This window comes from Alexandromys fortis, unplaced genomic scaffold, assembly GCF_014885135.2.
Source record: "Alexandromys fortis isolate MF-2015 unplaced genomic scaffold, M_Fortis_MF-2015_v1.1 scaffold_283, whole genome shotgun sequence".
In the NCBI taxonomy this organism is placed as follows: Eukaryota; Metazoa; Chordata; class Mammalia; order Rodentia; family Cricetidae; genus Alexandromys; species Alexandromys fortis.
In genome coordinates, this window is record NW_026068164.1 from 1,339,664 (window position 1) to 1,364,605 (window position 24,942).

At 42.8% G+C, this 24,942-nt stretch overlaps 1 protein-coding gene across 4 annotated transcripts; it reads left to right on the top strand.

Annotated features, from left to right (window-relative positions):
- The first annotated feature begins 1,825 nt into the window (after positions 1-1,825).
- On the top strand, positions 1,826-23,776 carry Rnf14 (ring finger protein 14). Of its 4 annotated transcripts, none has more exons than XM_050127956.1 (9): positions 1,826-1,973; positions 4,445-4,603; positions 5,061-5,222; positions 6,232-6,383; positions 12,961-13,491; positions 15,198-15,426; positions 19,329-19,501; positions 21,587-21,717; positions 22,501-23,776. In XM_050127956.1, the coding sequence occupies exons 3-9, from the start codon at positions 5,069-5,071 to the stop codon at positions 22,556-22,558; spliced, it is 1,428 nt and encodes a 475-aa protein (XP_049983913.1). In that variant the 5' UTR covers positions 1,826-1,973; positions 4,445-4,603; positions 5,061-5,068; the 3' UTR covers positions 22,559-23,776. The 4 variants fall into 4 exon arrangements, with proteins under 4 accessions (XP_049983913.1, XP_049983912.1, XP_049983914.1 ...); XM_050127955.1 differs by having other exon boundaries at positions 1,858-1,991; XM_050127958.1 differs by lacking the exons at positions 1,826-1,973; positions 4,445-4,603; positions 5,061-5,222 and adding an exon at positions 12,268-12,378 and having other exon boundaries at positions 6,235-6,383.
- The last annotated feature ends 1,166 nt before the right edge of the window (positions 23,777-24,942 follow it).

Genomic DNA, 24,942 nt, shown 5'->3' on the forward strand with positions numbered 1-24,942 from the left:
AAGACCTTCAGAATCCTGTATGCTTGGGCTAGGGTCCCACATCTGCAGTTTACTCTTTTGGAGGATTTGGGGTGGGGGACACAGAAGGAGAACATAGATCATTACTATGATCTATATTACTATATCATTAGTAGCACATTAGCTTGATGGTTCCCAGGGGAAGAACAATGTTTCTGTGTTCTGTTTAAATGTCAGGAACAATGCTGTGTAAGGCTCCTCTTGCTTAATTGAGATATGATTCACCTGCACTAAAAAGTAACCCTCTAAAAATATACAATTGGTGGTATCTAATACATCCACCAAGTTGTGCAATGGTCACTGCTAATTCTACATTGTTCTCATCATCAAAAAATGCCCCTTAGCAGCTACCTATCAGACCCTCGGGCTAACACTGACCTACTGACTACCACTTTGCTTTCTATGGACTTTTCATATAAGTGGGAAAATATACAATGTGGCCTTTTATATCTGACTTCATTCACTTGGTTTAATGTTTTCCAGGTTCATCCATGTTAGAGCATGTATCAACATATTTTTAATTGCTGAATAATATTCCATTGTTGGGATATACCATATTCTGTTTATTCATTGATGGAGTTTTGATTTTCACTTTTTGGTTCTTATATATGTTGCTGCTATGAACATTTGTGACCAAGTGTTTATGCAAACATTTTTTTAGTTCCCTTACATATTATACCTAGGAGTAGAATTGCCGAGTATTATTATCATCCTGTATTTAACTTTCCTGAGGACCAGCCAAACTTTCCCAAAGTGGCTGTATTATCTTTCATTCCAATCATCAGTGTGTGAAAGTTCCTGCTGTTTATCTATAACCTCATCAATTCTTTTTATTTTCTTTAGTTTCACTATGTTTGCTTAGGTAATATATTTGCTTAGGTAATATATGTAGTTTCACTATGTTTGACAGTGTTTCCTCATGTAGCCCAAACTGGCCTAGAACACTCAGTCCCTTTTGTTAGCCCAGTACTGAGATTAGAGATGGATACTACCACACTCAGGCTCACAGGAGTTGTATATATTTTAGATGATACATCTTTATTAGATGTATAATTGGAAAATATCTTCTATAGTGTGGGTTATCTTTTCACTTCCTTACTAGCGTTCATTAAAGCACAAATGTTTCTAATTTTCATAATTTATTTGTTTATTTGTTTCTCTCTATATATAAACTATTGTGTTCTTTTGAGTTCTGGAGGGTTCCCTCCCCGCTATATTTTCTTTGTAGAGTTTTATAGCTTTGCCTCTCACATTTAAATCTTCGGTTTATTTTAGTTAATGTTTGCATTATGCTGTGTGAGGTAGGAGGCATGCAATTTTAAATCTCAATAATCATGTGGCTTTTAGTAACTTATCGAACCTGAGTCTCAATTTCCTTTGTGAAATGAGACAAACAGAACACAAACCATAAGGTTTAGTTAAGAGAGGGAAAATGTACATATAATTTGAAGCCTGTAACTGCTCAACAGACGAATATCATATGCACAGTGAGTTAATGCATTCTTAGATAGGAAGAAGGTTGTAGCCATTCACCTAAAGGAGCAGGTCTGGGAATTGATTGTTAAGGGATCTCTGTCCCTAGGTAGACCGTTCCTTCTGGCTCACGTCTATGGATCGGCTAAAAAAAAAAAAAACCCAACTCGAATTCGCGGGTCAGAACCCGCATTTGTCCCAAATTCGGAGTATTTGAAGCTTGTGGGTACGGTCGGCGGTGGCGCCTGCAGCGCTGTCCACGGCCTGTGGAGGGCGCCCAGGAGCCAGCGGTGCTCACGGCGGCTGCGCAGAGCCGTCCCCACGCCGGCATCCGCCCCTCTCAGCTGACAGCTCTGGAGACGGAAGAGGCGGTGCTCAGGTGGAGCCGGGTGTCTGCAGGCCTGGCTGCGAGCGTGTCTCCGGGCCCTGGGCGAGGGCGTAGCGCGGAACTTTCGGGCCGGGCTCGGTGGGGCGGCCGGAAGGTACGGCAGAGACGCGCTGTGAGTGCGCGAGGCAGAGCCGGGAGGCCGGACCGGGCCTGCTCTGTGGATACCGGGCTCCCCTGCTCGGGACCGGGCGGCCGGCTCCCTGGGCGCCAAGGGGACAGGGCGGGGCGGACGGGCCCGGCACGCCCCGGGGCCGGCTCCTCAGCGGCGTTGCCAGCACAGGGCCTGTGGCCCTGCCTGATCCTGCCCCCGGGTTGTTGGGGGAGTCACACAGACACGTCTGCACGGCGATTGGCAGGCGGCGGAGACAGAGCCGAGCTGATGCCAGGGCCGGAGCGTGCTGGGAGTGGCCGGGAAGATGAGTAGGATTTTCCCAAGCTAGGGAAACCTGGCAGAGGAGGGGCTCCACGCCTTGCTGGAGCGGCTTCCGGTTTGCAACAGTAGTGTTATTAAACTTTTATCTGTTTGGTGCTGCCAGGGTTTATTCCTATTACCGGCTTACAGATGAAGATAGGCATCTTATGCCCAGAGATGGTCCAGAAAAGAGTTCAAGCCGTCACCTGTCTAATTTTGATTAATGAAGAAAGTAATAGGACTTGCTTCACGTGATTGTGGAGCCTAGCGTCAGTTAGTGCATCGAAAGGGCTTAGCATAATGCCTGACACCTGGTAAGAACTCACTAATTGTTACTGTTCTTACCAGTGTTACTGTGACAACGGACCCAGCCTCCTGCTTTTAGCGGAATATGACAAAGTGGTCACTGAATCCTATGCCCCTGGTCCTCCATGCCAAGACATAGCATTTTAACTCCAGGTCTTTTCTGAGTGCCCAGGGCACTGCTGGATACTGAGAACAGTAGGGTGACGGAAAAGACTTGGGCCTGCGCCTTGATGAGCTAATGCAGGCTAGTCAAAGAGGAAGTGCAAGGTCCGATTTTAAAGAAGACGGTGTCTGTTGGGAAACCGCTCTGTAGAGTTGGGACTTGAGAGGTTGCCCTCAAAGGCTGAGTGGGTGGGATGAGCAGGAAGTGAAAGCAGACAACCCGAATTAAGGACCACCTGACTCTAGCCTTCTGGTTGAGCTGGGCTCAGGTGGGGTAGGTCGGAAAGGACTGTCAGAGGTGGTGTTTGGAGTAAAGATTATCAGTCCCGACTGCAGACTGGAATCATCTGTGCTTCCTGGAGAACTAGAAGTGTGTTCCCTTTGGCAGCACAGCAGCCGCGGGATGGAAATGATGCAGAGATTAGCATGGCCTCGGTGACAGAAGGACATGCAAATTCATGAAGGGCTCTGCTTGGTGCATGTGAGAGCGACTGTGGGACAGGTTGTGAAGCTGGGAAGGAGACTGAGGGGAAACAGGGTTTCAGGCAGGGAGAGCAGATAACAGCACGTGTGACGTGGATGCTGAAAGGGGCGGGGTCTGCTAAAGGTGCATGGGCACCAAGGGGAGGAGGAAGGGCGGGGAGGAATTTCAAAAGCACATTATGTATAACAGTATTGTGATGAGACCTCTTTGAAGTCTGATTTCTAAAACGTTGTGTATGGGGGCTGGGTGGGGGAGCTCACAACTGTAGAGTCCTGACTTAGTTGTTTCTGAATATGGTTTGGGTATTGGAATTTTAAGAGGCAGTTTCACCAGGAGATTCTGATGTGCAGACAAGATGAAGACTGCTAACCTAAAACGGTGAAGTCAGTAAATACATCTCTCACATCTGAAAAAACTTTGTTTACAAAGAAACAAAAGACTAAATCCCATCCTCACCATGCGCTGCTTCCTGGTCAGATTGGTGGACGTGGTAAGGTGATGTGCTGGGACCTAGGACCGTACACAGCCGGTGCTCTGTAATCGTAAACACGATCCTAACTTATTCAGTAATCATTTCTGAGAATATGGTTTGAAAGTTAGTTTATGTAACATCTTTGCATACAATGTCAAGATGCTCCTTGTGCTCCAGAACCTATCTATGGCCCACACTTCTCTAAAAAGGAACTCGAGTTTAGAGGTCATTCGCCCACTGAGCTATAGCCCCAGTCCTGGAAGTCTGGCTCTAAATACTTGGAGAAAAATCTCACAAGTCTATGTGCATATGCGTGCCCTTATTTTGTTTTGAAATGCTGTCCCACCCACAGAGTTAACTGTGTCACCTGCAAGGCTAATTTATGAGCAGGTGAGAGTGAAAGCCAGCGGGATGGGAAATGAAAGAACAGAAGAAGTAGAAGAGGAAAGGAGAAGGCAAAAAACAAATTTAAGATGACGTTTGTTGGGTGTGGTGTCCGTCATCTTATATAACCACCTCAGTTACAAGGCTGAGCGCAGTCTGATAAGGGGTGTGTCATTGGGAAACAGTTGCCCTTTGACCACGTGACTCGGTGTGTCCTCAGAGAGTATGAACCCCTGTGGATCACGGTTGACGTGCTGGAGTGTTTGACTTAAGTGATGATGGTACAGATGGGGAATTTGAATCTGGATCGTGTCCTCACACTTCTTTCCTGGTTCTGTTTTGCAGATGGCAGAGTTTCCGTAGCCTATCTTGAGTCCGTGCCTTATCCACCTTCAGTCTCAGCTCCACTGGCTAGAAAAGTAAATGGGATTTGCACAAATTCCAAGCCGAACTGAAATCCCGGCTGCAGTGTTAATATCCTTTTCTTCTGGTTGTTACTAACAGGTACTAAGTGACCTAACATGGAACGTGTCGCTGTTTCAGGCAGGGCTTAGCTTAAGCAGAGCGTGACAACTGCTGAGGAAAAGCAATAGTTTTTGAAAATGGAATTGTTTCAGATAGGAGACATTTAGGAAAAAAAAATGAAAAGAAAATGAAGCCTTTTAAATGGATGTTCAGATTTTGTAGCATCGTCTTTTAGAATGTGCAAAACATGCTCTCCCTTTAGCTTTGAGACCAGCCCCCATTTCAGAAGGTGCGGCGTGAAAAGGCAGCTGTTGCTTTCCTGGGTTAGTCCTTAGAAGCACCACAGCCGCCTGAGTGAAGAAGACAGAGTGCCAGGTGCTGCGCAGGAAAGAGAGGATCGACAAGTCCTTTGCAGTTGTCTGGAGGAGCTTTTATATACCATGAAACAGTTATGTGCATTTCCTACCTGATTTGAGCGATTGTCTTCAATCCTCAGGAAATTCAATGTCGTCAGAAGACCTGGAAGCCCAGGAGGATGAACTACTGGCCCTGGCGAGTATCTATGATGCCGATGAGTTTAGAAAAGCAGACTCCGTCCAAGGTGGCGAAACCAGGATCCATCTGGATCTGCCACAGAATTTCAAGATATTTGTGAGCGGTTAGTTAATATCTTACACAGGTTTTTCTAAATAAAAATTATTCTTGATTTCTCACTATATTTTAGTTGTCAATTGTGTATATGGCCATAAGGGGTAATTGATAAGTATTGGTGGCACAGATATAATGCATGTTTGTTTTAAAAGAATTGTGTGGGGGAATGTAAAACAGTTTTTGATTCGATCCTGCCTTTTTTGACCACTGAGTTGAGATACCCTGCATATCTCATGCAGCCTAGTATAATCAGTAGTTGGATCAGCACAGTCGTTGATAATTAGAGGTAATCAAAGAGAACAGATAATAGCGTGCAGCTGTGAAGATTCTTGGCACACCGTAGAGTGCCTGCCACGTGGCTGATGCCGCGTGGCTTTTAGAATCAGTGCAACTGCCATGGACAGGTATGGAGCACGCTGTTACTCTGCCACCTCTTGTTGGAGAAAAAACTGTTTTTGATAATCTGCAGAGAACTTGATGCACATTTTCTCACAATGTTTCTCCTAGAACCTGTGATCTCTTAGATGACCCTGTGACTGTGACTGTGGTGTGCCGTGTTATGCTCTCAGTCCTGAGACTATTTTGTTGGCACAAACTTCCCCAACCGATTCATGACTAGTGGGCATATGCTAGTCTTAGTAAGTCATGGCTGTTTCATAGAAATAAATGTCTTTTTCTCTAGATTGTGTCTTTTAATTGTTTACTATAGCCCAACAATAGAACAAAACATTGTGTACTACATTGTCGTTAGTGTTAGGAATTGTATTAGGAAGTGTTTACAAGAATGAGTTGTGTGACTTCCTACAGTACATGGCACCTAAGTAGATTTTTCAAGGGCTTGTAAGGTGTTGTATTGTTTGGTTTTTGAAGGCAGGACTAGGAAATTAACATTAAGGCATAGACGGTGCTCTGGGGGAGGGTTTTTATCCCCTCTGCTAAAGCATTAGGGCTGAGCACTGCTCAGTGGTTTCGGACACTCCAGTGTTGATCCTTTCTGATTTTTGTTTTTGGTTCAGGCAATTCAAATGAGTGTCTCCAGAATAGTGGCTTTGAATACACCATTTGCTTTCTGCCACCACTTGTGCTGAACTTTGAACTGCCACCAGATTATCCATCCTCCTCCCCACCTTCATTCACACTTAGTGGCAAATGGCTGTCACCAACTCAGGTAGACCCAAAACTTAATTTCTCCTATCCATTTTTAGAAACTTTCAAAATCATCTTTAATTGAAAACTAAAAATTGGTGATCTTTGATTCAGTGCATAAAGAACAAACAAATGGCTTTGGTTTTGTAAATATTCCCCCTAGTGTTCTCGAATTCTAATGCTAATGAACTGAAAATGCTTGATGTTTTTAGAAAGAATGGCAGGGCCGGGATATGGCTCAGTGGTAGAGTTCTTTCCTTACACGGAAGGCCATGGGTTCTAGCCTCAGTGCTCGAAGAAGAAAGAAAGAAATGGCAGTAAACAAACTTAATTAATCCTTGTGAATTGAAACAGCAATGATTTTTAATCAAGCGTAGTATTGTTTCTTTTCCTAGAGACAAGGTCGTCCTCATTTTCCTTAGATGCTGATATTATTTTCTCAGTTTCTTATTCATTCCTTAAATGAAAGATTTAATTGTAATTACAACAGATAATTGAGCTAAATAGCTATAATAAGCAAATTTCCAGAATAAATGTTATAAATGCTTCTCCATAAAAATCTGTGTATTAATAATGGATAATTGTCACTTAGTATCTCTTAGCTGTAAATGCACACAAGTATAAATGTGTTTAGTTCTTGTAGATACTTTCTAAGGCTGGAGACCTAATATTGAAAGCCTTCCTTCTCTGTGTGCTATTTATCCTTTTCTGATGACCTCAACTCCTGTTATTAACAGGCAATAGTTGTATGTATTTATGATGGGGCACATTGTTATATTTTAGTGTGATATTGTGTATAGCATGTATTGATCAAACCAGGTAATTAGCATGTCTTCTCTGTATCATTTATGTCTGGAGCCTTCAAGCACCTCTCTTCAACGTCAGTATTTGATTAAGACATAAATATGACTTGAAGCGAGTACAGTGTTCTGAGATGTGATGGATCAATAGCTACTTTTCCAGAAGCTATGAGGATTGATAAGCTGATATTAAGACAGAAGCTGTCAGTTGTTGACCTCAAGGAAATAGCTCATTAGTCTTTTCTTTTAGTCATACAGTTTTGATATGTTTATTTTTGGAGATAGAGTTTTGCTACATAGCTCAGACTGGGCTAAATCTCATGACTCTTCCTCCCTCAGCCATCTGAGAACTGGGGTTATGTGTGTGTAACAGCCCACTTGGTTTTATCATATACTTTTTGTTCCCCCATCTAATCTTTTGCATAAAGGTACCTTTACAAGAATTAAGATTACAGCTTAAAAGGGAAGTTAAATTTTAAGGGAAAGACATTATAACTGTGCGGGAAGCAGTAGGTGTGAGGAGTGCATTACCTGTTGAGGCTGCCATGAGTGGCGTTTAGATCACTGATGGATGGCTAGTTCTTTAGGTAGATAGACTCACATAGTTCCATAGAGTTATTGATACTCTGCATACCTTCATGTGCTTCCGCCAAACATGCACAAAAAGGGATAGATTAATTGGATGCATGATGTACTTTCAGATTCTAGTTTCTACTTAATGCTAGCTTTGGGAGCGCTGTAGGGAAGGGTTTGTCACTTTTTGAATTTAGATAAAATTATAATAGAATTCTTTTTCAAATAAATCTCACAGAGAATTAATGATTTAATTGGTTGTATTTCTTAGTTCAATCTTTGTGTCTATACCCTGAGTCATGACATTGAGAATTTCACCTACTAATCGTGAAATTGACACATGGGTCTGTCATTCACTGAATTGGGGTGGGTAGTAGAATCAGAAAGTGGTTCTGATTATGTAGGACTTTTCTGTAGTCCCCAGTATACATATCTCTGTTTGTTCCCTATGTTCCCTACTTCACATTTATATGTATGCCTTTTCTGAAACAGGACTGGAGAAGGAAGGAAGGAAGAGAATGTGTCTTTATCAGACTCCATTTACACAGCATGCAGAACTTTCCTTTTAAATAGTTACCCGCTTTGGGGCTGGAGAGATGACTCAGTGGTTAAGAACACTGTTGCTCTTGCAGAGGACCCCGTTCAATTCCCAGCACCCACATGGCAACTCACAACCATATGCAACTCCAGCTTCAGGGAATCTGATGCCTTCTGACCTAGTGGGCACCAGGACATACATCCATGCAGGCAAAGTACTCATACACATAAAACAAAACCCCCAAAAGTAAACGTTTGTTGCATTTTATGTGTTTTAGCAGATTCCTCAAAAAGTGTGTTTCATATTATAAGCTCCAAGCAAATCTGTAAAAGCTTTAGTTGTCAGTATTTAGGTAAGTGCTTCCGCAGAACTGTCAGAAGCACCACACAGAGCAAGGAACAGAAAATGGTATTTTTTCATTGGGATTTAATTTACAAAATTTGCTTGCCATCTGGAAGGCTTGTTTTTAGGTGTTTACCTGAAAAAAGAAAAAGCTTATAATTCCTGAACTCCAGTTAGAAATATTTATATTTCTAATGGGAAATCATCTTATATTCCACTTTCTAATGAAATAGACCACTTTTAAATGGAAAGGTCAAAATGGTTTAACTTGGCTGGCTTAGTTTAGAAGTGAGAGCTTTCTTTGTGGCAGCCACGTGTGTGGAGGGCCTGTAATGAATGCCAGGGCAGTGTCAGTCTGTTTCCCTCTATCCAGATTTCTTAGTAAAAAGAATGCTGTGAGCCTGTCGGCTGGGGATCTGCTGAGTGCTGGAGCCCTGCATCCAATCCCCTGCCTGAAAGGAAAAAAGCTTATTGCAAATGTGGGAAAAAAAGAACTCAGGTTTAATTATACAAATGACTATTTCAGCTCTCTTGGCTCTTTGATGGGACTGGAAGAGTTAATTTTCAGACTTTGAGTGTCATTTTCATTCTCACAGTCCTAGAGAATTTTGAGACAGGGTCTCCCATAGTTTAGGCTGTTTTTAGCTCATTATATAGCTGAGGATGGCCTTGAACTCTGATCCCTCTGCTCTGCCTCCCAAGTGCTGGGCTCATAGGTGTGCACTAACATACTTAGTTTGCTAAAGTTTATTTCAATTCAGTAGATAATACAACTTGTATATGTTTAGGGGGTTGTATGATATTTTGATACATGTGTACATGTATGTTTTTTAAGATTGGACAACCAATGTTTTTACTGTTTTCATAAGTGTGTTTGTCTTTGCAAGCATTTTATTATTTATTTATAGTAAAATCACTCAAAATTCCCTTCTTTAGGCTTTTTCCCCCTTCTAGCTTTTTGAAGTGTACGGTGGCTTTGGTTGTTTTTAGTCAGGGACTTGTGTAGTCTGGGTTGTCCTCAAGCACTGTGTAGCTGGAGCTGGCCTTAACCTTACAATTGCCGTGTTTCTACCTCTCAGGTGTTAGGATTTCAAGCCTGTGCTATCACATTATTACCAATGACTCCCTACTATGTGCACATGGGACTTCTTGTAACTGTGACTTGGTAAACACTGGTCAGTTTTCCTCCATCTCTACTATGTGCACATGGGACTTCTTGTTCCCATAACTGTGACATACTAAGCACTGGTCAGTTCTCCATCTCTACTATGTGTGCATGGGACTTCTTGGTCCTATAACTGTGATTTAGTAAACACTGGTCAGTTCTCCATCTCTACTATGTGCGCATGGGACTTCTTGTTCCCATAACTGTGACATACTAAGCACTGGTCAGTTCTCCATCTCTACTATGTGCACATGGGACTTCTTGTTCCCATAACTGTGACTTAGTAAACACTGGTCAGTTTTCCTCCATCCCTACTATGTGCAGGTGGGACTTCTTGTTCCTGAAACTGACTTTGTAAGCATTGGTCAGTTTTACTCCATCTCTCACTTCCCAGTCCCACCTCTGTAAAATGAACTGTTTTTGTGTTTACTTTTGGTTTTGTTATTTGTATACGTGTTTTGCCTGCATGTATGTCTGTGTATCACATGTATGCAGTGCTCATAGAGGACAGAAGAGAGCATTGGGGTTCCCCAGAACTGGAATTACAGATGGTTGTGAGCTACCATATGGGTTTTGGGAATTGAACCTGGGTCTTCTAGAAGGCAGCTATTCTCCCCACTGTATCACCAGCACAAACCTGGGTCCTCTGGAAGAGCAGCCAGTGCTCTAACTGCTGGGTTATCTCTCCAGCTCCCCACCCCTTTAAAAAAAAAGAGAACAATGACAGGATTTCATGTACCTCCAGCTGCCCTCACAGAGATCCTCCTGCCTCTGCCTCCCAAGTGGTGCTGTGATTAAAGGCGTGCGCCACCACGGCCTGGCTGGTTTTGTGGTTTTGATTCTTTTGAGGAAACTATGTCCTGTTTCCCCACAGTTTTACATTCCCACCAACAGTTTGCCAAGAGTTTTCTTTTTGACATCCTTGCTAGCATTTCTTGATAGCCATTCGTACTAATGTGAGGTGTCTGGGTTTTACATCACCCTGATTGGTGACACCGCTCATTATCATGAACTTTGCCTGCCAAGTGCATGTCTTCTTTTTTGTCTGGTTGGTTTTTTGTAGTCTGTCCTGAAACTTGCTCTGTAGACCAGGCTGGGCTCAAACTCACAGAGATCCACCTGCCTTCTGCCCTCCTGAGTGCTGGGATTAAAGGCGTGCACCACTACTACCCTAGTTTGCATGTCTTCTTTTTAAAATATTTATTTATTTATATTTAATATTCTGTCTGCGTGTATACCTGCAGGTCAGAAGAGGGCACCAGACCTCATTATAGATGGTTGTGAGCCACTATGTGGTTGCCAGGAATTGAACTCAGGACCTTTGGAAAAGCAGGCAATGCCCTTAACCACTGAGCCATCTCTCCAGCCCTGTGTGTCTTCTTTTAAGAACTGTCTGTTAGGTCTTGCCCTTGTGTATATCTATTGAGAGTGGTACTGGGGATTAAACCCAGGGCCTTGTGCATGCTAAGTATGTGTTCTTCCATTGAGCAATACCCTGGGCCCTCATCTGCCTACTTAAATATCAGATTGTTTGAACCAGCAGTAGCCTTTGATTCCATCTCTTCGGGAGGCTGAGACAGGAACCTTAAAGGTTCAAGAGCTGAACTGTAAAATGCTCACTCAGTGGACAGGGACACTTGCCACCAAGTCTAATGACCTGAGTTTGACCCCTGGAACCTACATAGTAGGAGAGAACTTAGTCCTCTGACTTCCACATATAGGCCATGGCATGTCCATGTTCATATCTACACATAACTACATGCAAAATAAATACATATTTTTTGTTGCTTTCAAGACAAGGTTTCTCTGTGTAACCCTGGCTGTCCTGGAACTTGCATTGTGGACCAGATTCACCTCAAACTCAGAGACCTACTAGAACTTCCTTAGTGCTGGAATTATAGGCGTGTGCCACCATGCCCAGCCATGAGTGTGTGTGTGTGTGTGTGTGTGTGTGTGTGTGTGTGTGTGTAGGCAAATGTGGGCAACTTAGCAAGGTCCTGTCTCAGAATAAAAAGACAGGCTAAGAACTCCAGCTTATGTTAGAGCATCTGCCCTGGGTTCCATCCTCAGTACTGCCAAAAGGAAAAAAGAATCAGACTTTGGGATTTGTGCTTTTTGAAGTTTATCATGTATCCTAAACATTAACCCCTTGTCAGGTGTCTATTCCTGTGACTCTTTTCTGGTAGGTTGTCCTTGCACTCAGTTTTTCCTCTGCTCTGCAGAAGCTGTTCGGTTTGATAAAACGCTTCATCAGTTTTGAGGTGATTTTGTAACCGGTGTATAATGTGTTGGGGGTATGCATTTAGTTGGGCACTTTGAGTATGAATATCCAATTTTCCCAGCACTGTGTGTTGAAATTGCTGTCCTTTCTTGGATGTTTTTGTTTTGTCATTTTTTATGGACTAGGTAAGCAAGAACTTTACCATTGAGTTGTGTCCCCAGCTTTGAATGACACTTTTATTTTCATTTATTTTTCTTTTTGTTTCAGCCTATTTACTATTTCATATGTGCCTCACAAATTTCTGTTGGACAGATTTGTTATAGGAAGTACAGTTAATCCAAAAGAGGAACAGAAAGGGTATGGGAGAAGAGAACACAGGTAATCATCAAATTTTACTACCCAGAAACAAGGGCTATGAGACTCTTACAGGGCCTGTATGGCTTCTGTATACCATCCTTTTTCTAATTACAATTCTAGATCACCTGCAAGGAAAGGTAGGGCTCCCAAAGAGAAACAGTTCATGGCTGTCCTGCAACTAGCTCTGTAGACCAGGCTGGCCTCAAACTCACAGAGATCCGCCTGCATCTGCCTACGTGCTGGGAATAAAGGTGTGCGCCACCATCGCCAAAGAGAACCAGTTCCTATTAGAACTACATTCCTTTCTAATACACAAGATACAGAGTGAAGATAAGTGCTGTTTTCATAGCTTAAGTAGCAATTTGGTTCTATATCTTATAGCATTTTACGTTTCTGTTGTTTCTGTACTAATCCATTTAGATTCTGACTTTATGTTTAACTCTGGCCTCTATCACTGAACAGTTTAAGAAATGATGAGAATGTTGCTGCTGTTTTGGGAGTGAGAAAAAGTAGTGTCAGGAAGCTATACTAACATAACTTTCAAAGAGCCTTAGGAAGATCGTCATCTTTCCCAACTCAGCATCCTTGTGTGCTTTCTCCTAGCTCTCTGCTCTCTGCAAGCACCTAGACAACCTATGGGAAGAACACCGAGGCAGTGTGGTGCTCTTTGCCTGGATGCAGTTTCTTAAGGAGGAGACCCTCACCTACCTGAATATTGTCTCTCCTTTTGAGCTCAAAATGGGGTCTCAGAAAAAAGTTCAGAGAAGGACGACAGCTCAGGCCTCTTCCAGCACAGAGATAGGCTTTGGAGGAGCTACGGGATCAGATGTAGACCAAGAAGAAATGGTGGATGAGAGAGCTGTGCAGGATGTAGAATCATTGTCGAGTCTAATCCAGGAAATCTTGGACTTCAATCAAGCGCAGCAGATGAAGAGCTTCAACAGTAAATTGTTCCTGTGCAATATCTGTTTCTGCGAGAAGCTGGGGAGTGAGTGCATGCACTTCTTGGAGTGTAGACACGTGTACTGCAAAGCCTGTCTGAAGGACTACTTCGAAATCCAGATCAAAGATGGCCAGGTTAAATGCCTCAATTGTCCAGAACCAAAGTGCTCTTCAGTGGCTACTCCTGGTCAGGTATTGTCACTCTGTTGATGCCGCATGGCTTCCTAGTCCTTCTGTTTACTTTTAAGATAGGATCTTCCTCTGTAGCTCAGACTGGACTCAAATTCATGATCCTCCTTTCTTGACTTCTCAAATACTGGGATGGTAGGTGTATGCCACTACACTCGCCGCAGTAATTCCAATTAATTCATAATTAATGTATTTATCTTACAGTGTTGAGAATCAACCCCAAGCCTCACACATGCTCGGCAAGCCCTCTCCACTAAGCCAAACCCCCACCCTCAGAAACTTTCTTGATAGTACTCATGGGATAGACCAAGTCCTTGGGTGCAGTCTACAAGTCCTCATTATATCTATTAAGAATCCTAGCCGGGTGGTGGTGGCGCACGCCTTTAATCCCAGAACTCAGGAGGCAGAGGCGGGTGGATCTCTGTGAGTTCTAGGCCAGCATGGTCTTCAGAGTGAGTTCCAGGACAGGCTCCAAAGCTACAGAGAAACTCTGTCTTGAACCCCCCCCCCCCCCCCCCCCCGCCTCAAAAAAGAAGGCTACAAAATGGGTACAGTGCCCACCTGTAATCCCAGTACTTCCAGCAGGAAGATCAGATATTCAGTATCTTCCTTGACTGTATAGCAAGTTCAAGGCTTATTTGGGCTGTGTGAGATCCATCTCAAAAATCAAAACCAGGGTCAGTGAAACAACCCATTAGGTAAAGAAACCTGCCAGAAACCTGATGACCTGAGTGTGACCTTTAGGACACACATGGTTGAAGGAGAGAACCAATTTCCTCAGGTTGTCTTTTAACCTGCACAATTGTTTGTGGGCATATGCACATATACACACATACAGGCAGATTTCTGTTCTCTGTCTTTTAATTTTATTTCACTTGTATTGGTGCTTTGCCTGCATGTTCTATATGAGGGTATCAGATCCCCTAGAATTGAAGTTACAGACAACTGTGATCTGCTGTGTGGGTGCTGGAATTTGAACCCAAGTCCTCTGGAAGAGAAACCATTGCTCATAACCACTTAACCATCTCTCCAACCCTGTCTTGTTTTTCAAGACAGGGTTTCTCTGTAACCTTGGATATCCTGGAACTCACTCTTTAGACCAGGTTGGCCTTGAACTCAGAGATCTACTTGCCTCCTTAGTTCTGGGACTGATGGGAAGCTCAGCCAATCATATCTGGTTAGGGTGTGGCCGCCCGTAGCCCAGGTAGAAAAACCGGGGTAGGTAGGCACACGCCGTACTCACCGGACCATTTTGGATTTCAGACTTTCCACTCTTGTAATGTGAATTCCCCCTTTTCCAATTATTAAATTATATCTGTTGTTGTTGAGCTGGTCTGGTTATTTATCGTACCAACCGAATACGTCATCAACACACCATGCCCAGCTGCCCAGCCAGCCATGTGGACCCATGCAACCACCACTTCAATTGGGATATAGACTGTTAGAGCCAGACATAGGAGGCTGAGGCAGGGGGATTGCTGAAAATTCAGTCAGTGGACTACATAGGAAAGCCTGTCCCAATCATGCCCCACCCCTTGCTCAAAAAATGAAAAGGGTATAAACTATTACCAAACCTGCTTTGATTCTGAAATCAGAACAGAGATTTGAAATTGTGCACCTATCTATTTTATATCAGCGACCTAAGATTCTTCTCAGGAGCAGAACTAGTTGAGAAATGATTAACTATGGTGCTCTATATTTCCTCTCAGGTCAAAGAGCTGGTAGAAGCAGACTTGTTTGCCCGTTATGACCGCCTCCTCCTCCAGTCTACCTTGGATCTAATGGCAGATGTGGTGTACTGCCCCCGCCCATGCTGCCAGCTCCCTGTGATGCAGGAGCCCGGCGGTACCATGGCTATCTGCTCCAGCTGCAATTTTGCCTTCTGTACCTTGTGCAGACTGACCTATCATGGGGTTTCTCCATGTAAGGTAACTGCAGGTATGTTGTAACTGTAAGCCTTCCCTCACACTCAAGGCCTGTGACTTTCATTCATACATTTAGAGTCCTCACACCTGTAGTGTTTGTATTTTTCTCCAAGTCAGAGGGTTACTAGAAGTAGAGTTGCATGCCAGTTATGACCAACTCTTGCTCCCGTGTCCCCTGAGCCCGACAACAGATGTGGCATACTGACTCAGCTTGCTGAGTGCTGGGTGAAACTCATTTAGCAGTTACTTTTGTCAGTTACCGTCTTGGCTCTAGGGATGATGTAGGAATGACCAAGAGACAGAACCCTTTCATGGACCCGCCGTCCAGTGGGAACAACAGCACAGAGAGCAGCTAGTGGTGAGTGCTAAGGAGGAGAGAGAAAGTAAGAGCAGGTTAGGAAGTGCTCTGAGGGAAGAGGAAGCAGGCAGGACCAGGAAGGCTTAGGAAAAGGACTAGCATGTGGAATCTACCAGTGCACGTGGAGTAACAGGTCCCGGATGGCAGGTGGCGGCATCCAGACTGCTTGACTCTTCGGCACTTGCGTCTGCTCAGTCCTCAGACGCTCTCCCTGAGCCATGTGTTGGAGCGAATGTAGGCGGGGTCGGGTCCGGGGAGTCAGGCCTTTTTATCAATTTGTTTGGTCATTGGTGTCCTCTTTTCTTAAATTAATGAAGATGATGAGAATACTGCAAAGGTGGGGCTGGAGAAATGGCTCAGAGGTTAAGAGCATTGCCTGTTCTTCCAAAGGTCCTGAGTTCAATTCCCAGCAACCACATGGTGGCTCACAACCATCTGTAATGAGGTCTGGTCTTCTGGCCTTCAGGCATACACACAGACAGAATATTGTATACATAATAATAAATATTTTAAAAAGAATACTCCAAAGGTGTTTGAAAATGGGCAAAACTGACAAAACTAGTGAAAATGCCGTGCAAAGTTATTGTTACATTGTCATTTGAGTCCATGACAAGGTAGATAGAGAAATTGAAAGTCAGGGTGAAAAACTTACAGCAGTTTCAGAATGACTCAAATCTAATACAAATTTTAAATCTGTAGTTGTTAATCTTTCTAGAAATTCCTTCTATTGTATTTTGCAAAAGTACTTATTCCTGACAGAGGACTGGACTTTCATCCTGGGTACTGTGAGAAACAGTGGGCATGAAACGCGGAGTGGTGACTGCTAATGCTGCTACAGTCACTGACTGGTAATGCCAGGAGACCGCCTTCATGTGCAGGGAGGTGTCTTAGGGGAGAGGCTTGTGGCCTGAAGTGTAAGGGTGCTTGAGACTACGGGGAATTCTGAAGTACGGTGTTAGTCTTTACTTCTAATCCTGTTGATGAGAGAAGGATTTGTTTCACAAATGTGGAGAAGTTCAAGTAGACTTGGGGGTTCAGCAGAATTAGGAATCTGGCTATGTGTATATATGTGTGCTGGTACGCACACCCATGAAATAGTTATTTTGAGAATATTGAGCAATAATTTTTTTGTCTTTAAGATATTTAAAAACAAAAACGCTTTGAATTGTTAGATGAGAAAGATGTCTCTTACATCAGAATATAGTGGTGGTGCTATGTTCTGGATACACAATACGCTTAAGAACTTACAGATTGAAAAGAGAACGTGTATGTAGTCTGCCTCACGTGTCTGTTGCTTAAAAGGATGAGGCCTCTAAGTAACTTGAGGAAAGCAGACTGATAAAGTAACAAGAGCGGGGCTAGGGAAGTGGCTCAGGGGTAGAGTGCTTGCTATGCAAACCTGAGAACCTGAGGTTGAATCCCCGGCACTCATGTAAAACTCTGGGTATGACCACGCATGCCTGAAACCGCATCTTTGCATGGCAAGGACAGGTGGATCCTGGGAGCTCGCTGACCAGCTAGTCCAGCCTAAATGGCAAGCTTCTGGTCAGTGTCTTAGTAAGAGAGTGGTAGAAGAACACAGCAGATGTCCTCCTTTGGCCTTCACATCTGTGTGCTTTCATGTGCACACTACACACATATCCCCCCCAAAGAAAAATTAACTAGCTAGAATGTTTATGAGAGGTCTTCAGTTATATTGAAAAATGAAGGGAATACAGTTGTGAACCAAAGCTTTTGTCTGCAGCTGGAACCTTTGCAGATGGATGCCTAGTCCAGTTAAGTGGTAAAGCAACAGTGTAAGCCAGCTGAAGAATATTGGGGGAGAAGGTGAAAAGAACTCTTTTTTTTTTTTTTTTAAGATTTCTTTTTTTTTTTTAAAGATTTATTTATGTATTATGTATACAGTGCTCTGTCTGCGTGTATGCTTGCAGACCAAAAGAGGGCACCACCAGATCCTATTACAGATGGTTGTGAGCCACTCTGTGGTTGCTGGGAATTGAACTCAGGACCTCTAAAAGAGCAGTCAGTGCTTTTATCCTCTGAGCTATTTTTCCAGCCCCAAAAAGAACTCTTTATAAATTTATTTTTATTTGTATGTGTGGGTATATACACGTACATGCAGTGCCTATGGAGGCCAGAAGAGGGCATTTGATTCCCCCTGAGCTGGTATTACATTTGAGCCTAATGATGTTGGTGCTGGAAACAACCCAGGACCTCTGGAAGAACAGCAGATGTTCTTAACTGCTGAGCCTTCTCTGCAGCCTCAAGGGAGAACTGCTTTAAAACCACATTGTTATTTATCTTTGGCGATGGGAGGCACGCTCATACCTTGGTGAGAACGTGGCAGTCAGAAGACAGCGTATGGAAGTTGGTTCTTCCACCATGTGGACCCGGCTGTTGAACTCGGGTCATCAGGCTTGGCAGCTTCTCTACCCACGGTGCCATCTCAGTTACCCCGGGATGAGCTTTCAGCACCTGGAACAAAGTGAATTTTAGTCACTATTTTTGTATGTCAAATTGTTAACTTACAGAGTTTTATGATGATTAATACTTATATAGTGTAGAGTCAGTGTCTACAAGTTATAGAATTTGGTATGGTGTGGTACTTGGTATTAACCTCAGGGTCTTGGCAAACACTCTTCCACTGAACTCCACGGGCTCTTTGTTCTTTTTGATGAGACAGTTTTCGTTGAATGTTGCCAGCTACATAAACATGCCAATATTGAGAAATCAAAGTCAAAGGGAAACACTGCCCCCTTAGCAAGTCTGATTTTCCTAGTGGGTGGATCCTACCTGCTTCTGTCATTTGCATATGTAACCTTTACCTGTACTGTTTGTGGGTCCTGTGAGTATTTGGATTGAATAGTGGCCCCTCCAGTTAAAGGTCTCTTTGTGTCTATTGTTTTTTTTTTTTTTTGCAACATGTTGAAAGCTTTATCTGATACGCACATCTGAACTACAGAAGATTGTTCACATTTTCACACACAATATATTTATGGTTTTATTGATGATAACGGGTTTAATTATGAAATTTTTTGTTGTTATTGTTGTTTTGTTTTGTTTTTCGAGACAGGGTTTCTCTGTAGCTTTGGAGCCTGTCCTGGAACTAACTCTTGTGGACCAGGCTGGCCTCAAACTCACAGAGATCCGCCTGCCTCTGCCTCCAGAGTGCTGGAATTAAAGGTGTGCGTCACCACCACCAGGCTTCATTTTGAAAATTTTATGCATGCATATGTTTTGGTCATAGTATCCATTGTCCCTTTTTGTCCCCATCCCTCAATCTCCTAAATTTTTTATATTTAAATATTTTGGGTGTTTTGGTGCATTTTTTGTTTTTGTTTTGTTTGTTTGTTTCAAGAAAGAGTCTCACTGTATAGTTGCGGCTGACCTGGAGCTCTCCATGCAGACCAGGCTGACCTTTCAAGTTCACGCTGAGCTTTGCCTGCCTCTGCCTCCTAAGTGCGGAGCTAGAGCTGTGCACCACTCTGTCCATTATGCTGTCTTGAGTGTTTGTCAGCACTGCAGAGTAACACTTAATTTTCCCTTGTACTTTCTAGAGAAACTAATAGACTTACGAAATGAATACCTACAAGCAGATGAAGCTACTAAAAGGTTCTTGGAGCAGAGGTATGGCAAGAGGGTGATTCAGAAGGCCCTGGAAGAGATGGAAAGTAAGGACTGGCTGGAAAAGAACTCCAAGAGCTGCCCCTGCTGCGGGACGCCCATACAGGTGACTGCTGTAGGACAGACTTAGCGCACGCGTTACCCTCAGAAGCCCACGGATTAATTGTAGTAATAGTCATGGAGAAAACACAGCCTTCTTACTTAGACGATAAAATTCACTAGTAAATATTCTTACAGACTTTAAGTACACATAGGCTTTTCTATTCAAAGTGCTTTTATAGAAAAAGACAGTTTATCTCACATTGTGTCCTCCTCAAAATTGAGAAGATGATGCTCTGTTCCATTTTCTTTTGCTAACTTAAGCTAGGTAAGTTATAAAGCTTATTTCAGATTATGTTCTGGGTCTGTCTTGAGGCGCAGTGAGAAGTAGTGTGTCTGCACTGGTAGTGCGCTCATAGAAGGCCACCAGTACTCAGTGACGCTCCAGGCTCATCACTTATCTCACCTCATTTTCTCCCAAGGGCCCTGCTTCTAAATACAATATTCAGGGTAAGTTCCCACTTTTTTTTCTCTTTTCTTTTTTCTTTCTTTCTTTCTTTCTTTCTTTCTTTCTTTCTTTCTTTCTTTCTTTCTTTCCTTCCTTCCTTCCTTCCTTCCTTCCTTCCTTCCTTCCTTCCTTCCTTCCTTCCTTCCTTTTTTTTTTTTTTCTGAGACAGGGTTTCTTTGTGTAGCTTTGGCTGTCTTAGAACTAGCTATAAAGCAGACTGGCTTTGAACTCACAGAACTCCACCTGCCTCTGCCTCCTGAATGCTGGGATTAAAGGTGTGCACCACCACCATCTGGCTAGATCTCATCTTTTTAGTAGCCCACAGTGGGGATTAAATTCCCAACATGAGTTTTGAAAGAGACAATAGCAGGTTAGACCATGACCACACTAGAACTACAGTCAACTCTTAATTTGTGTGATTTTACAGATGGTTTTTATTCTATGTGTATGGCTCCTTGTCTCTATACCATGTGCATTCCTGGTGCCTGCAGGCTAGGAGGCGGCTTTGGATCCGCTGGAACTGGAATGGCAGATGGTTGTGAACCACCATGTGGATGATGAGATATAAACATGAATCCTCTGGAACAGCAGCCAGTGCTATTAACCAAGGAACCATCTTCCCAGTCCCAGTCTGCTTTTAAAAAACCTTATCTGGAGCTGGGGTGTACCTCAGTTGGTCAAGTGCTGGTCTGGAATGCACAAAGTCCTGGCTTCAGTCCCCACCCAGTACAGCAAACTAGACATGGAAGTGCATACCAGTAGTCCTTGCATTTTAGGAGGTAGGCAGGAAAATCAGAAGTTCGAGGCCAACATAGATACATAAGACACAGTCTCAGGAAAAAAAATCATAACTGACTTTTCAGAACTATTTATCCTTCAAACTAGCAAACATATTTAACAAAAATGTGCTCAGGAAATTGAGGCATTTTCCCTATTAATCTGAGCCAAGTAGACAAATCTGTTCTCATAAAAATCTTCACAGGTTTTAAAGTCAAAACGTAGCTTTCCATTTGATTTGTTTCTAGTAGTGGACATCATAACTGAAGCTCTTGATTCCTTAGGTACCCCATTAAAAAAAGTGTCGTTCTATTCGACCTCTCCTGCCGTGCCTGAGCCCTGTATAGAAATAGATATGAGTTCACTTATTAACTTTTATTAGTGTAGAAATTTAAAATTTAATTCCAGTCTGGTTTGCTCAGTCTGTAATCCCAGCCATTTGGGAAATTGAAACAGGAGGATTGCCAGGGCCAACTTAAACCCTGTCTGAAAACTAGAAAGTAGAAAAGGGGTAGAGGTACAGCTTAACATAGCGTGGCTGCCTACCATGGAAAGGAATCTAGATTCTATTTCTAGTGCTGAGAATAAAGAACATTTTAATATTTATCTAGTCTCAAGTTCCTCTTATTTCTGTCTGTTTCTGAGAAGAGATTGTGTTAAGTATCTAGTTGTAGGACTACCTGTTCGATATTTCTGTATTTTACTCTCAGTGCAAACTTGTGAGCGTAAGTGGTTGTCAGTGTGTTTGTTGCCTATGTATCAGCCCTCCCTGAGAAAGGACAAAAGACTGGGGAGTGTGGTGTGTTGCTTTTGGCTCATGCATCCTTTTCTGCTTTCACCACCTTGCTTCGTGTCTCCTCCCACTAGAAGCTGGATGGCTGTAACAAGATGACCTGTACCGGCTGTATGCAGTACTTCTGCTGGATCTGCATGGGCTCTCTCTCCAGAGCCAACCCTTACAAACATTTCAATGACCCCGAGTCTCCATGCTTTAACAGGTTTGTACACACAGGGTTCCCTAGATTAGTGGTTAAAAAGCTAAATGGTGGATGTTTTTGTGTGTGTGTGTGTGTGTGTGTGTGTGTGTTGTATGTTGTGTGTATATGAACAGGCCCAAGAGGGCGTCAAATCTTTCAAAGTTGGAGCTAAAATACAGATATTTGCAGGATGCCTGGTTCGTTGCGTGGGTTCTGGGATCCAAACCTTGGTCCTCATGGTTGTACAGCGGGCATTCCCAATGCCTTTCTAGCCGTCTGCAATATGCTTTGAGACCATTATGCAGGCTAGTTTATTTTATAAAGTAGCTCTACTTGGAGAACTTTTCCTACACGTGATTTTTAAATCTTGAAAATGGGTTTATAGTCAGAGTATACACTTCTTGAAAAAAAATTATTTTTTTTACATTTTTTGTTTGTTTGTTTATGTGTTTTTCAATATAGGATTTCCCTGTGTAGACCTGGCTGTCCTGGAACTCACTCTGTAGACTCAGTAGTAACGGTTTTGACAAGGATATTTCATGTGATGACTGTATATGGTACCCCAGCGGGAGAGCCATGGTCAGGCTGTTCCTGTTAGTGTGCTGTCATTTAATGCATGCAAAGCTGTGCTTTCCCATCGTTAGGAGAAAAAGAGTCTCAGGGGATTCTTTGACACAGTGCCACCACGCCCCACTGGCCAGTATTATGTAGGGGTGTTAGCAAAAGAATAGAGTGTTTTTGAAAAAAGGAGATTATGCTCAGTTTAACCAACTGCATAAATATGTACCTTGTTTATGTTTCCAGACTGTTCCATGCCGTGGATGTTAATGGAGACGTTTGGGAAGATGAAATTGAAGACTAGTCCATTCCTCTGCTAAACACATAGAAATGGAATGGTTTCCCTAATCTTCTGTCAAGTACACAGAGAGACCTTGCAAGATATTTAGGGTGCCATGTATTCACTCTTCCTGTGTGAAGGAAGAACAGGGTTATATTTTTCTTTGGTACTACTGATTAAGGCACATAATTTTTTCCATGTAACATAATTCTGATAAAAGTGTATGCCAAAGGTTCAGAAATGAGAACTATAAGAGATTAAATATTATAATATGCCCAAACTGTGGATAGTTATAAAGTAAATATTTATTTTCTTCCCCAAGCATTAGGTTAGGGAGAGGGTCAAGAGTTAAACTTTCAGATTATGTCCAAGAAGCCTGACATTGTTGGAGCTGTCTCAGTACTGTTCCTTTGACACTGGACTGAGACTCCGGTCCATGGCTGTGTTCTGTTCACTCTTCCCTCACTTCCCTTCGGGGGAGCCTTCTACTCTGTAACTGACCAGTGTCCCAGTGTCATTTTGATCTACTACTTTTCAGAATAGAAATTTCCAGTAAATTTTAGAATACTTTTAGTACCACAAGCCCTGTGGGTCACTTGATATTTATGAATGGTGTATTGAATGCACTGATTTAGAGCCAAAAGCAGAATGAAGGATTCTGATTCAGAGCTCCCCCTCCCGTTCACCTGGGGAGAAATTCAGAATCAGAACTATCTCTGCCCCAATTTGTTCACCACTTTCTCCCTTTGCTCTCCTGCCTTCTGTTGACAAGAACAGTTTTAGTGCTGACTTCAGCAGTGTGTGTTTTTATTTCCTCTGCTGGAATAGGAAAGAGCCCTGTTATTCCTCAGATGTTCTCTGAACCTGTGTACAGACAACGCCATGGTTCTGGCCCCAGCCTCTGAACACTCGGGTCTTCTCTAATCACCTATAGGAATTGGGCTTCCTGCGCTTCCCCTTTAGACACCAGTGTTTGGGGAGATAATTATAGCTTGATATTCCTGGGTTTTATTGGCTTTTTGGAAAACTGTCTTCCTCATGATTCAGTAAGTGACTTGGTAGCCACCGGTGGATGTACTGAAAAGGTCAGTAATTGACCTGCATCTTGTGAATGTGTGTTTTCTACTTTGACACTGAAAATTAAGAAATTGCTCAACTGTCAGAACAGACTGATTCTGGATTGTCAGTGAGGATGCTTAATCTTAAAATAAAAATAATTTAAAATTCGTCCTACAATTGAAATAGAGATGTCCTGTTGCTTTTGTCTCCAAAGCAGTAATCGAATTTAAAACTAGCTCGTGTTTGTGTTGGTGTGTTGGTGTGTGTGTGTGTGTGTGTGTGTGTGTGTGTTTGGTGGTGGTTTGATTTTGTTCTGGAGATTGATCCAGGACCTCAAGCATGCTGAGCCTGAGCCCTACCACTAAGTGGTATTCCTCTACACACACATACATAAACATCTTAAATTGAGAAGGAAGAGTCCCGGAATAACACCTCCTTTTTTCTTGGGTCTGTGCCTTTTTTACTCATTTTGTTTGAACATGTTACTTTCATGGGCTTCCATCCAGCACATTTTACATAATAACTGGAGTTAAAAAATAAGTTGAAGGTAAGAAATGAGACGAAATGACTGTTGAGGAAATCGCATAGAGAAATGTTAGTTAGTAGCAGTTCGGTCTGGTGTGTTTCAGTGTAGCCATTGCCATGCGTGCTTCATGATAAATGTTGATAAATTAGCAATTGTTCACTTAACTTCAGCTATCGTGCATTTTGTTGGTGATATCTTAGAGTGAGAATGAGGCCTTTACAGTGCTGTCGTGGCAGAAACAGGAGCCAACAGTGATTTTAATCTTAGACTTGTTTACTACCTGACTTTAGCTTTGTTCTCTCCTTAGGTACAAAATTCTTGCCTCAGTTTTAACACAGACAATTGAGTTTTTAAATATTATTTTTTGAGGCACCTAATTTTGAGATGGTATAGTTTTAGTAGAATTCTATTTTTTAAATTTATTTTTATGTGTATGGGTGTTTTGTCTCTATATAACACATGTGCTCCTGGTGCCAGAGGAGGTCAGAAGAGAGTTTCAGACCCCCTGGAACTGTAGTCACAGATTGTTGCAAGCCTTTCTGGTTTTGAACTGCCTTTGTCAACTGAGATGTATTTAATCTATTTTTTATGTTTTTCTTTTTCTTTCTAATTATTGTTGTTATTATTTGGAATCTCACATAGTATACCCCTATTCTGCTTGCCTCCCAGTCTGGCTCCCTCACCTGTAACCTCCCCTCTTCTCCCCCCAAAAACAAACAGCAGGTCCATTTTGTGTTGTCCATCTGTTGACCTCAGTGTGGTCAAATTCCTAGTAGCCAGCCCCCCAAGGGAGGATGAGGCTTTCTCTGCCGGCATCCGTATC

What these genes read in the sequence shown, in the direction of transcription:
- Rnf14 (XM_050127956.1), top strand. Translation starts at nt 5,069, where the DNA reads ATGTCGTCAGAAGACCTGGAAGCCCAGGAGGATGAACTACTGGCCCTG. An exon ending in CAGTGGCTACTCCTGGTCAG is followed by an intron (nt 13,492 to 15,197) that starts GTATTGTCACTC and finishes ATTTCCTCTCAG; the next exon opens with GTCAAAGAGCTGGTAGAAGC. An exon ending in GCTGCGGGACGCCCATACAG is followed by an intron (nt 19,502 to 21,586) that starts GTGACTGCTGTA and finishes TCCTCCCACTAG; the next exon opens with AAGCTGGATGGCTGTAACAA.